Source organism: Urocitellus parryii, chromosome X (assembly GCF_045843805.1).
Source record: "Urocitellus parryii isolate mUroPar1 chromosome X, mUroPar1.hap1, whole genome shotgun sequence".
NCBI lineage: Eukaryota > Metazoa > Chordata > Mammalia > Rodentia > Sciuridae > Urocitellus > Urocitellus parryii.
This window is the reverse complement of record NC_135547.1, coordinates 130,370,054-130,383,965: the sequence shown is the minus strand read 5'-3', so window position 1 is coordinate 130,383,965 and position 13,912 is coordinate 130,370,054. Positions and strand designations below refer to the sequence as shown.

Here is a 13,912-nt window from a genome sequence, read left to right as displayed (position 1 = left end):
CTGAGGCTGGCTTTGAATTTAGCAGTCCTCCTGACCCAGTCTCTCAAGCTGCTGGGATTATAGTTGCGCCCCACTGAGCATGCCTGACAAGAACATTTGAAAAGGAAGTTATGCATGAATAAATTAACCAAGTGCATTGGTAGGATCATCAGATGGGTGGCTACAGTAAAAAAGGGGAAATTTCTTCTGTAGGTCTGTTATTACATTGTTAGCTTTGGAAGATGGTGGTTATATGTCCGGTAAGGTTAGTAATATATTCTGTGAAGTTCATTTGTTTGGAGAATTTAGGACTAATACAGAAATTAAGGTAATTGGCTTTGAAAGAGCTTTAGAGAGGCCAAGATAATTGTTGCCAATGATGCAGAACCCTGTCTTATACCTCATGGTGGTCTAGTTCCCCAAAGTCCAGTGGTCTAAAGGTTCTTTGATATAGAGCAAGTTCATAGAGAACTTCAGTTCACACCTGCCTAAATTCTGTTTTTTCATGTTTTTTTTTTTTTTTTAATCTTCCTAAGGTGTAGACACAATCTGATTTTCTCAGCCAGGTTTTCTTTGGACACCTCAGAGGGTCCTATGTTCTCAGCCACTATCCATTCCTGGGGCTGCCACCATGTGCCCACAGCTGTCCTGTGCCCTGCATGGTAAAAGGAATTTCAGGCCCTGGGTCAGCTCCTCTTAGAGGACAGCCTAAGTTGTGAGGTACAGCCTCTTGGGGGATCAGCTGAGGTCTTGGGGCTAAGGAATGTCCTGGAACAAGCCTCATCTAGACCACTAACTTCTTGGAACCTTGTTTTCCCCAAGCCATGTTCCCATTCTTTGGAGAAAGTTAGACAGTCAGCCTGTGGATGCTGGTGCTGAGGGGCCAGGTCCGCAGTGACTCCTGCCTTTTCAGTCTCTCACAGTGTGAAGGAGCAAAACCTCTCCCAGAGCATAAGGACCACCCACCCCAGTGCAGAGCTGTGCAAACCTGAAAAGCCTCATAGACTGGAGTCATGGTCCAGGTCTCTTGAAGAGTGATCCTGGAGGCTTTCAGTGAGCAAGACCTGGAGGGAGCATGTCCCAGGTGTCAGGGACCTTCCCTGCCCCTTGAGCCTGACACATGTGTGCTCCCTCAGCACCAAAGCTTTCTGTGTATCACTTTGAAATGATGTGCTCACTTATCTGAGGCCCAGGTTTATTTATTCAGAGCCATATGGGGTGGACTATTATTAAGAGGCAAGAAAGAATTGGATTTAAAGTCTAGTTATATTTTCATTGTCAAAATTCCCAGCTTACAGCCAGGTACACTGGGGCACAACTGTGATCCTTCCTGCTCCAGGGACTGAGACAGGAGTGTTGCAAATTTGAGGACAGCCTTGGCAACTTAGCTGGGCCTTCTGCAACCTGCTGAGACTGCATCTCAAAATAAAATACAAAAATGACTGGGGATGTGGATCAGTAGTAAAATGTCTCTGGATTTTATTTCGGGGGGTAGAAAAAAAAATGAACACACCTAATTACCTAATTTACCATTTGCTACCCCTGAGTTTATGTAGAATGTTTGTGAGATTCAATCTTGTCTTTTCAGTGATTTCAAATTGAACTGCAGTCCTAGATTCCAAAATCCCACATAAGATACAGAGAAACTCTGTCTTGCATTATTGCTGCAGATTTTGAGTCCAATTCTACAAAAATAGTGGTGGATAAGTTTATGAATGTGGTTTCATGAAAACTAGTATCTGTGCTTCACAAGGTGATGAATTGGACAAAGGATGACAGTTTTTCACTGTCCTTGTCTGGCCTTGGCAGGTTCATGTTTTTTTTTTGGTATCAGGAATGGAGCCCAGAGGTGCTTAACCAACCCCTTTTAGATTCTTTGTTTTGGTACAGAGTCTTGCTGCATCGCCTAGTGCCTCAGACTCCTGAACCTCTAGATACAGGTGTGCACCATCACTCCCATCTTCAATGTAATTTTTTTTTAAATTGATGTTTTAGTTTTCGGTTTTTATAACATCTTTATTTTATTTTTATGTGGTCCTGAGGCTTGAACCTAGCGCCCTGTGCATGCGAGGCGAGTGCGCTACTACTTGAGCCACATCCCCAGCCCCATTCACCACTGAGCACGTACTCAGCCCTTCTTCTTATGTATTTATATATATATATATGTACAGTTATGGATGGACAGAATACCTTTATTTTGTTTATTTTTCTGTGGTGCTGAGGATTATACCCAGTGCCTCACACATGCTACCATGTGCTCTGCCACTCAGTTACAGTCCCAGTCCCTCCTTTTTATTCTTGATGAAGACCAGTCTCACTAAATTTCTGAGTATCTTGCTAAGTTGCTGAGACTGGCCTCCAACTTACCATTTCTCTGCCTTAACCTCCCTAGTGGCTGAACTTACAGGTGCAAACTACCACACCAGCAGTTGGAATGTCTTTTTTTAAAAAAAAAATTATTTGTAGTTGGACACAATACCTTTATTTTAGTTAATCATTTTTATGTGGTGCTGAGGATTGAGCCCAGGGTCTTGCACGTGCAAGTAGAGTGCTCTACCACTGAGCCACATCCCCAGCCCCTGGAATGACTTTTGAAGATTTATCATCCAATTTATTTCCTGAAGGAAATAATATTGAAAATCAGTTTCTCTGCTTTTGTTCATAGTTTTGAAATTTGTACGTATGACTCTTTCCTTTATTCTTGCATTATTATAAAAATGGCATTAGCATATACTATTATTTCTTATGTATATATTTGTAAAACTTCATGGCTTGGTAGTTTATTTACTCTTTATTAGTTAGACTTTGTTTTTCAGAGCAATTTTTGGCTTATATACTTTATTAGTCAGTTTTCTATAGAGGAACAGCATCAAGAGGAAGTTTGATTATAAAAGCGGACTTATTAGATTGGCCTACTTGACCCAAAGCTGGATGTCCACAGTGGCCATCTGCAGCTGGAAAGTTTTTGGAGTAGTTGCTGCAGAGTCCAAGAGGCTGAAGTGTCAGAACAAGAGGGATAAATGATGCTGCCCTAGTCCAGACCAAAGGTTCTGGAAACTCCCTGGAGAATCACTGGCAGAGTTCACATTGGGAGAGTGAACAAGGGAGTGTCTGATACCCTCAGGCCATTGCAGTAGCAAACAAGAACCTATTGGAGAAGAAAGGAGCTTGCTCTGCTGCTGCTTCCTTCTTCTTTGAACTTTTGTTCCACCTAAGACACAGTCCTATTGGATGGTGCTGCCTACCTTAAAAAGGTTTGCCAGTTTGGCTCACTATCCCACATGCCAATCATTTGTAGACACACCCTCATGGACACACACAAAATCTCATTAATTATCAGTATCTTTTAATCCAATCAGGATGACAATTAAATGTGTCATTACTCATAGTATGGAATACCCCTTCTCTCCAGCCGATAGTCTCCACTGTTCTGAAAATATTGCATTGGTGTAGAGTGTTTGTTAGCTACTAAACCAGTGTTGAACATTTGATGAAGAGAATGGATGAAGCAACATGTTATGATAAGCCAAAGTTCATCCTTTACCTTAGGGTTCCTCCTGGAATCATGTGAACACCATGCATGTTGAGTACAGGTTTCTCATGGTGTCAATCTCTCCTGGCCTCCACTATACATTTGGTGGCATATTTTAGATCTCAGTGACCTTTAAGGATGTGGCTGTGAACTTCACCCAGGAGGAGTGGGCTTTGCTGGATCCTTCCCAGAAGAACCTTTACAGAGATGTGATGCTGGAAGTCCTCAGAAACCTGGCTTCTATAGGTAATAATGATGTTTTTTTTTAAATTAATCAAAGAGAAAACTCATGTTTATTTTGGTCATTTATGTAGAAGGTGAAAAGGGAATCCGTTTTTGAATTATTGCAGCATTAAGAGCATGCATCATTTGGCAAAGCATTGTTAGCTCCTAAATATTCATAAAGATTGTTCTGTTCTCTCATGTTAGGAAACAGGTGGGAAGACAAGACCACTGAAGTTCAGATTGAAAACTCTGGGAGCAATGTAAGGTAACTGTCCTCACAAGAAGAGTCCATGAGGGGGTCTGAGAACTGTCATGTAATATTTAAAGGAAACCAACGAAAGAAGTATGCATAATTTGAGAAGTATTTATTCTTATAGTGCTTTTCACCTGAAGTATATTCTTAGCTGTAACAGATATTCCGTCTTTTCAAAGTATTTGACATGCAAAAAGTATATGAAATCGCATATGTGATTGGATAATAACCATAGAGAAGCTGTGTTGAAAAGGATAGTTTGCTTTCAATCTCCTTATTTTTAAGCAAGTTGAACAAGTCAGAAAACCTATCCTTTACCTGATGTTGGTAGTAATGTAAAGATCTATCAATACATAGAAAATTGTGAATGAATCAAGCATTGATTATGTGCTGGTCACTTCTTCTTCCTTAAAGAAGTCATATGGTAAACTCAAAGGCACAAAATAATGTGGGAAAACCTTCAAATCGATTCCAATTCTTAATTGAACAAAGAAAAATTTTAATAGAGTAAATCCATGTGACTTCATTATGTGTGCAAAAGACTTCATATGACCTTCATTCCTTCATAGGCAGATCACATCATACTCTGGACACAAATACTGCAAGCATGAGGAACGTGAAGAGAAGCCATGTGAATTTAAACAATATAAGACATCTCTGGTTTCTCCCAAAAATGTTCACACACAAATGTTAATACAAACTGGAGATGGACCTTTTAAATGTACAGTACGTGGGAAAGTCATCCATCATTCCAGTGACATTCAAAGGCATAAAGATACTCATACTGGGTTGCAACCCTATGAATATCAACAAAGTAGTGAAGCCTCGTCTTCTCCCACGGGTGTTGCAAGACACATGAGAACACACAGTGAACGTAAACGTTTTCAATGTGAGGTATGTGGGAAAGCCTTTTGTTTCTCCTCTTTATTAAGAAGACATGAAAGAACTCATGCTGGAGAGAAAGTGTATGAATGTAAACGAGGTGGTCAGACCTGTATTTCATACACAAGTCTTCAAAGGCACAGGATCACACACATGGGGAATGAAGGTTTCAAATGTAAGGTATGTGGGAAAGACTTTGTTTACCCCAGTTTACTTAGAATCCATCAGAGAATGCACACTGGAGAGAAGCCCTATAAATGTAAGCAGTGTGGCAAAGCCTTCACTCAGTCCTCTGGCCTTCACTCACATGAAAAAATTCATATTGGAGAGAAGCCCTATGAATGTAAGCAGTGTGGCAAAGCCTTTGCTACATCTCATCAGCTTCATATACATGAAAGAATACATACCAGAGAAAAGCTCTATGAATGTCACCAATGTGGAAAAGCCTTTGCTATTGCCTCTGGCCTTCAGATACATGAACGAACTCATACTGGAGAGAAGCCTTATGAATGTAAGCAGTGTGGGAAAGCCTTCACTCAGTCCTCTAACCTTCACTCACATGAAAAAACACATACTGGAGAGAAGCCCTATGCATGTAAGCAGTGTGGCAAAGCCTTCACTCAGTACACTAACCTTAACACACATGAAAAAACTCATACTGGAAAGAAGCCCTATGCATGTAAGCAGTGTGGCAACGCGTTTTCTACATCCAGTTCTCTTCAGATTCATGGAAGAATGCATACTGGAGAAAAGTCCTATGAATGTAAGCAGTGTGGCAAAGCCTTTTCTAGATCCAGTTACCTTCAGATTCATGGAAGAATGCACAGTGGAGAGAAGCCCTATGCATGTAAGCAGTGTGGCAAAGCCTTCACTCAGTCCACTAACCTTCACACACATGAAAAAACTCATACTGGAGAGAAGCCCTATGCATGTAAGCAGTGTGGCAAAGCGTTTTCTACATCCAGTTCTCTTCAGATTCATGGAAGAATTCATACTGGAGAAAAGCCCTATGAATGTAAGCAGTGTGGCAAAGCCTTTTCTAGATCCAGTTACCTTCAGATTCATGGAAGAATGCACAGTGGAGAGAAGCCCTATGCATGTAAGCAGTGTGGCAAAGCCTTCACTCAGTCCACTAACCTTCACACACATGAAAAAACTCATACTGGAGAGAAGCCCTATGCATGTAAGCAGTGTGGCAAAGCGTTTTCTACATCCAGTTCTCTTCAGATTCATGGAAGAATGCATACTGGAGAAAAGCCCTATGAATGTAAGCAGTGTGGCAAAGCCTTTGCTACATTCAGTTCCCTTCAGTCACATGAAAAAACTCATACTGGGGAGAAGCCATATAAATGTGAGCAGTGTGGAAAAGCCTTTTCTACATCTAGTAACCTTCAAATTCATGGAAGAAGACATACTAGAGAGAAATGCTCTGAATGTCAACAATGTGGAAAAGTCTTCACTACTGCCTCTGGCCTTCAGATACATGAACGAACTCATACTGGAGCGAAGCCCTATGAATGTAAGCAGTGTGGGAAAGCCTTCACTCAGTCCTCTAGCCTTCACTTACATGAGAAAACTCATACTGGAGCGAAGCCCTATGATTGTAAGCAGTGTGGCAAAGCCTTTGCTACGTCCAGTTACCTTCAGATTCATGGAAGAATGCACAGTGGAGAGAAGCCATATGAATGTAAGCACTGTGGCAAAGCCTTTGCTACATCCAGTCACCTTCACTCACATGAAAAAACTCATACTGGACAGAAGCCTTATGAATGTAAGCAGTGTGGCAAAGCCTTTTCTAGATCCAGTTACCTTCAGATTCATGGAAGAATGCACACTGGAGAGAAGCCTTATGAATGTAAGCAGTGTGGCAAAGCCTTTGCTGCATCTCCTACGCTTCACAAACATGAAAGAATACATACCAGAGAAAAGCGCTATGAATAACAACAATGTGGAAAAGCTTTTGCCACATCCTCTCTGCTTCACACACGTGAAAGAACAGATACTGCAGAGAAATCATATTCATGAGAACAATTGGTAAACTTTTCTGTTATTACTGTTTCACTCATATACATGTAGGAAGTTACTGGAGAAAAATCCTTTGAATGTAAATCCTGGTAAATCAATATTTCATGTCATTCTCAAAGACAAGAATGTACTCACACTGCTGAAAATGTGTGTGTGTGTGTGTGTGTGAGAGCGAGAGACATAGAGAGAGAGAGAGAGAGACAAAGAGAGAGAGAGAGACACAGAGAGAGAGAGAATGGGCATTTATTCTGGTTGTGCTCTACCACTTAGCTACATTCCAGTTACTTTTTATTTTGAGACAGAGACTTGCTGCATTTTTAGGGTCTTCCAAAGGTGCTGAGGCTAGCCTCCAACACTGATCCTTCAGAATTAGCCTCTCAAGTCTCAGGAATTAAAGGCATACACCACCACTTCCAACTGAGTAACTCTTTAAATGTATAAAAATATCACAAATCATTCCATTTTCCCTATTGCCTTCAAAGGCATTTCATTCACATTGAAAAATAAACCCTCTGAATGTAAGCAGTGTGGCAACACCTTTGCTCCATCCCATCAGCTCCAAGGCTTTACCGGACCTTGGTGTAAGGGTCCGGTAAAGCCTTGGAGAAAGAGACCACCAAGAGACCACTCATGCTATTGGCAGAAGGGGATTTATTGATTCAGCATGCTGGGGCTTCATGCCCACTCTGGAAGAGGGAAAGACCCAGAGCCTAGGGCAAGGGTTGAGCAGTGCTTAAGTACACTTTTTGAGGAGGGTGGGGACTTTATACACATCATAGTCTCCTTTAACCAATCACCATACACCCGCGGGAAAATCAAACAATAATTCTTAGACTTGATTAGTACATTCATTGGAGGGAACAGGCTGGGCGAGGGTGATTGGTCACTCCTAACCGGGGTACACATTGAAACTGATTGGTTTTGGGCCTTGAATGCCTATGTGCCGGGCTACTCAGGGTCCTAAGTTATTAAACAACCAGAAGATCAGGAGGAATATTTACTGGGAAGTTCGGATATTGTCCTATCAGCTACAGGAATTTAACCCAGGCTTTGCAGTTTAGAAGCAGGTTTACAATGCCTGGTCCTTTACATTTTAACTCAGGCTTTGCAGCTTAGAAACTTTACCCTTTCACTGGCACTGTTAAACCACAACACAAGAAAAAGAACACAGACTCCAATTTTTAATCAAACTTAATCAAAATTTTATTTATGTACCCATGAGCTGGCCATGTCTGTCTGTCCTCAAACCCCAGGCTAAAGATACTCCAGCTGTCTCAGAACACATTTGTTTTAAATCAACAACTCTTTTTTTAGACAGAGGGAGAGAGAGACAGAGAATTTTTAATATTTAATTTTCATTTTCGGCAGACACAACATTTTTTTTTGTATGTGGTGCTGAGCATCTTACCCATGCCTCACGCATGCCAGGCGAGCGAGCTACTGTGTGAGCCACATCCCTAGCCCTCGGAACACATTTTCATAACACAAAAGTTTGCAAAGAGGGGTGTCTTGAGAACTTACAGACACCAGGATTTGGATAAGCATAATACAAAGGCAGGTAGTAGGTTAATGAACTACATGGCTTAACATTTCAAGGTAGGGAATAAATTCAGATCCCAACATTAGAATGTATGAGGTACCACTGAGGTTTCAGAGAGGGTTCTTATCTGGTCAGGGAGGGCCAAGTATGGGTGACTTCAAGGCATGGGCAGGCATTCCAAGCAAGGTTAAAGATTGCAGTAATTTATACTAAAACAAAAATTAGTTTTCACGTGTTTTGGATGCGATGGATCCCAATCTTAAGAAGGAATTAGGCAGGGTTTCAGAGTTATATTCTCAAAACCACTATATTTATGCTCCCACCCACTTCTTTTTACCACAATAGAAAAAGGGCTGGGGATGGAGCTCAGGGATTCTGTACCCCTGCCATGGATTCAATGCCCAGCAGAGGTGGGGGGGAGAGCACCTAGAGTTGAGTTCTCAGCCCTAGACCGGTATGTGGCTACTATTCCACACTTGAGGGATTATGACTGTTTATATATAAGGCCCCCTCCCCATGGTCATTGGGAATGTTGCTGGGTAGACTGAATTTGGGCCAGTGCACAAGATGTGAAAGACTTCACCAATTCAAGTGAAGAGTAAAAATAAAGTTGTATTCACTTTCTGGGAAGGGGCAGATACTGAAGCCAGAAATAGACAGGCAGTCACTACAGACAGGTAAATGGAGTCAGGTCTGATCAAGGAGGCCAATTTTGAGAGAGTCTGGCAAGTTGCAGACTGTCCCCTGAGGGATAGAAATGTTAATCCCTTCAGAGCCCTTGCTCCACCCTCATCAAGGACCTGCCCAAGCTCCTTCCTGTTGCTAAGGTAGCCTGTCCCAGGATTGCCCCTCCCTACAGGCAGCTTTTAGGGTGTCAGTGTGTCTTTAGCTGCTGCATCCTGCCCTTCCCTCTTTATCCCCCTTGTTTGTCACCTTTGTACTGAAAGACCCTCTGTTTCCCTGTCCAAGGAGAATCACCGGAAACACTGGCTGCAAAAGCAAGAGGTGATTTATTGAGACACAGGCGCCTGCGGGTGCACAGCAGAACCTCAGCTGGAGCTTTGGTGAACTGGCGCACCGGGCTTGGGGATACAGAGATTTTTATAGGGTTTAGGGCAGGTTTCGCGCAGGCGGGAAGTAGCCAGTTTCTTATTGGTTTCTTTAAATCTAGCATATAGTTTACCTAGGGGGTAAGGTTGTTTTTCACTTTATGTTCCTAAACAACCCCAGGTCTGCATTCCATTCTTTTTGTTCCTGCTTATCTGTTCCTGTTTATTCATGCATGCCCCAGGATGCGGGTGCTCTGTCCTTTCTCAACTGGTTATGTGGAAAGCACATCCGGAGCCTGAGCCTGTTTATGACATGCCAGGTATCTTGATTTCATATCTTGGCCTTAGGTAACTGGGCTGGGGTCTTTCAGTACCATCTCACCAAGCATTCCTGGGCCCAGTCACCAAGGCAGGAAGGAGAAGATAAGGGGAAAGGCATGGAGAACACAGGAAGCCTAGGACTCATAGAAAGGCTAAACACCTTGCTTCTGGGAATACCAGGATAACACCTATGGCCTCCCTCTTTCTCCTGGGGAGAAGTCTATGTTACCTCTTTAAAAATAAACCCTGCTTTGTGTGCTTGTCTGGGCTCGCTTCTCTAATGTTCAAACTTCAACATGTGACGGAGCAGAACTTCTCCCCACTAACCAGCGGTATCAACGCCACAGGCCATATGGGGCCCAAGTGGGGTTTCATATGCAGGCTTTATGGGCAGAGCTGAGCAGGGTTATTGTTTCTTTCTGGTTTTACTATCAGTTGAAACCCAGGAAGCTGAGAGCCCGGGGTCAGCATCTAGGGTTATGGTGCTTACCAGGCAGTAGCCGGTGGGCTGGTGGCTTTTCTTGAAAATGTTGGTGGCTCTGAACCACTGACATGGAGAGAACACAAGGGAGGGCGGCCCTTCCTGAGAGGTTAATTCCAGTCAGCCTGTGCAATGGGGTGAAGTGTGTCAAGGGGTCAGGTGACTATGAGTTCAGGGACATTTTATGACACACACAGATGCCTGAAGCCACAGAGGACACCAAACCTACATACAGTGTGCCCTCTACACACATGCCTATGACTGACTGCCCTTTTTATAAAACCCGAGAGTCCTAGACAGCCCTGAAGAGAGGGCGAAGGACATGGTGCCCTTGTCTTCCTGGTGTAGCTTCACTGATCAAAGTTCCTTTTCTGCTTGTCATCATAACCCTTTGTGTTTGGATTTGGGGTAAAGAGATGACCTGATGTGTGGGGTCACCAGAGTCAGATGGCTTCCAACAACTCCCTAATAGTGGAATGTAGAACATGGACATTAAGCACAAGGTGCTCATTTTATTTCAACCCCGCATTGCAGCCTTAGGGAATTGCCTCCCACACCTCCTTCCCCTCCATCCTGCTGGGGAGAGAACACTGAGCCAAATCACCAACACCAATTGTTGTTTTTCTTAGCTCTATCTAATTCCTCAAAAGATAAGTATTCCAGAGGTGATGAGAATTACTAAAATAATTGTCAAACTCTATTTATTTTCACATATCAAATATGTATGATACATATGATATTTTTAAATATTGTTTCAAAAATTTTGAGACTATATCTTGCTAAGTTGCCTGAGGTCACACCAGCTGATACTATATATGTATATAGGTATCTTTTTCTTTGAGGTTCTGTTGAAAACTCCCTGTGGGGCTCGACCTCTGAGCTAGATCATCAACCCTTTTAATTTATTTTAAGGTAGGCTCTCCCTGTTTGTGAAGCCAGATTGAAATATTGTAGTGTGTGTAGCTAGGTAAGTGGGGTCTAATATCAGGCCCAATAAAAAAATGCAATCTGATCTGATCCTGGGAAACCAAAAAAAACACCTGAGAAGTGAAGTGTTCATGTCCCCATGGCCTTGGGTAAGTCCTAAATAAGGGTTAATGAAGTAGCTCCCAGTAAAACAGGGAGATGCTAATCAAACCACCCTAGGCTGTTCCTGCCCAGGTTTCTCCTCCCTGCCCCACCAGTCCACCCAATTCCCTCCCTTTGGCTTTCCACTCTCATGCCCAATCACCTGCACAATAAAGGGAAACAAAGGACAGAAATGTTGGAGGACAAAAGAAGACCTTAGGTTTATGAGGGAGAATACCTCCTCCTTCCAGGGATTCTGCCTTTTGGTTCCCCTTCTTCCTGCGGTTGGGGGAGTCTTTTGTGCTTTCTCTTATTAAAGCCTTCCACTTTCCACTCTCCATCTGCTTCTCTGTTGTTATTCTGCAGGATTTGGGAAAGCAAGGACTCCTCATGGTAAACAGCATTAACATTTGTTGATTTTCACCTGACCTTGGGCTCCTCCTGCCTTAGACTCCTTAAGTAACTAATTTTTGTATATTTTTAAATTGTTGTTTGCTTCTGTGGTGAGGATAAAACTCAAGGCATCACCCGTGCTGGGAAAGCACTCTCCCTCAGCCAGAGCTCAACCCCAGATGTTACCATTTGTACCAAGTTCAAGCAAAGGCTTCCCACCTGGATTAGTTCCCAGCCCAGGAAAGAAGCTCCACCTCAAAAGGGCTGGGGCCAAGGATCTGCCACTCTAGGCAATTTTGGTTAGTGATTGGATAACCTTAGCTGTCAATCACAATGCAGAGGCCTGATTGGAGGCGCCGCATTAGGGATGCTGGGGTAGAACTGTCCAATTAGATCCAGAACAGAGGGGAAGGGCGGCTTTGGAAATCTCGCGGGCTTTTCTTCCTCACCAACTCTGCTCCTCCCTTTCCAGGCCCCACGAGGTCTGCCAAAAGGCCTAGGTGATTCTGAGCAGCCTGTGCCTCCCTCTATCTCTGGTGCCTTAAGGTCCTCTAGAGAACACCTTGTCCTCTATAAAGACAAAAATGGTGAGTATGTGACGAGGGCTGAAGGGACATGGTCAACGCCTGCCTTGGTGCCCCGCAAAGGAGTGAGCTGCAGAGCCTGGCGGAGTCACCTCTGGAGGTTGCCCTGGGTCTCTGTCCCCTGGTCCTGGGGGTTCGGCTGGATGGTAGAATCTTTGTTTTTTTTTTTTTTTTTTTAAAGAGAGAGAGAGAGAGAGAGAGAGAGAGAGAGAGAGAGAGAGAGAGAATTTTAATATTTATTTTTTAGTTTTCGGCGGACACAACATCTTTGTTGGTATGTGGTGCTGAGGATCGAACCTGGGCCGCACGCACGCCAGGCGAGTGCGCTACCGCTTGAGCCACATCCCCAGCCCTGGATGGTAGAATCTTGAAGTCACCTCGCTGGTGGCACACCCTAAGCCTCTTCCACTGGTCCCCCGGGGTGAGCTGGGTGTTCGGTGCCCAAGGTTGGTGCAGAGGTTTCAGCCTAGTCCTCCATGGCGGATGGCCCTGGGCTTCTGCTCTCTGGCCCTAGGATTGGGCTGGGTATCCTGTCCCTGAGGTCAGCTGCGGAGCATGAGGCCCAGTTCCCGCTGGCAGGTGGCCCTGGGCCCTGTCCCTTGGCTTCCATTGTTGAATGGGCGGCTCAGGTTACCAGCTTCCCCTCCCCTCCCCGCTGGTGGCCTGCACCCACTCTTCCAAACGTGTAGGAAGCAGGATGGCAAATCCACTTTCCTTCCCCCAGTTTAGTAACTCCTAAAGCTGCTGGAGGTCTTTTTTTTTTTTAAGAGAGAGAGAATTTTTTTTAAAATATTTTAGTTTTTAGTTTTCGGTGGACACAACATCTTTGTTTGTATGTGGTGCTGAGGATCAAACCCGTGCCGCACTCATGCCAGGGGAGCATGGTACCGCTGAGCCACATCTCCAGCCCTGCTGTAGGTCTTTCAAGTTGCAGTTGCCTGCTGCATTCTAAAATGCCACCATCTTTTCCACTTCCCGTCATAAATATCTGGTCTTCCTCCTGTGCTTCAAGTGGACACAGCCTATTAATTTTCACTTTTTCTCTACTGATATACTGCAAAGAATATTTTGTTTTTGTATTGAAGTTCAAAACTACAGAAGCTTTATCAGTGTAATCCTCAGGCATACCCCCCCACCCAATTTAAAGAAAAAATGAGATTGTATCCCAGTTGCTTGGGACACTGCCCTCCAACTTCTTCTTCTTCTTCTTTTTTTTTGGAGAGAGAGAGAGAGAAATTTTAATATTCATGTTTTTTTTTTTTTTAGTTTTGGGGAGACACATCTTTATTTGTATGTGGTGCTGAGGATCCAACCCAGGCCCCACGCATGCCAGGAGAGTGCACTACCACTTGAGCCACATCTCCAGCCCAGTCCTCCAACTTGTGATCCTCTTGCCTCAATCTCCTGAGTCCCTGGAATTACAGGCCTGTGCCACTGTCCCTGGCAAGAATAACACTTTTGTTTTCTGTTTCTGAGTATCATACTTGAGGGAAAAGAATAGTCGCTTGACACATGCTGTGTTCCCATAACATAGCTACTTTAAATGAAATAAGGCAGTGGGTTATTGGTACTAGGGATAT

General features: G+C 43.6%; 1 protein-coding gene across 1 annotated transcript; it reads left to right on the top strand.

Moving 5' to 3' along the window:
• Positions 1-221: 221 nt before the first annotated feature.
• Positions 222-6,812, top strand: LOC144250742 (uncharacterized). Its single transcript, XM_077793694.1, has 6 exons — positions 222-239; positions 3,631-3,757; positions 3,941-3,996; positions 4,032-4,034; positions 5,343-6,270; positions 6,355-6,812. The coding sequence occupies exons 1-6, from the start codon at positions 222-224 to the stop codon at positions 6,810-6,812; spliced, it is 1,590 nt and encodes a 529-aa protein (XP_077649820.1).
• Positions 6,813-13,912: the final 7,100 nt, after the last annotated feature.

Bases quoted from the DNA above. Each gene is read 5' to 3' on its own strand.
- LOC144250742 (XM_077793694.1), top strand. The intron at 3,758-3,940 runs GTAATAATGATG...CTCTCATGTTAG, and splicing joins CAGAAACCTGGCTTCTATAG to GAAACAGGTGGGAAGACAAG. The intron at 6,271-6,354 runs ATGGAAGAAGAC...GCCTTCAGATAC, and splicing joins ATCTAGTAACCTTCAAATTC to ATGAACGAACTCATACTGGA.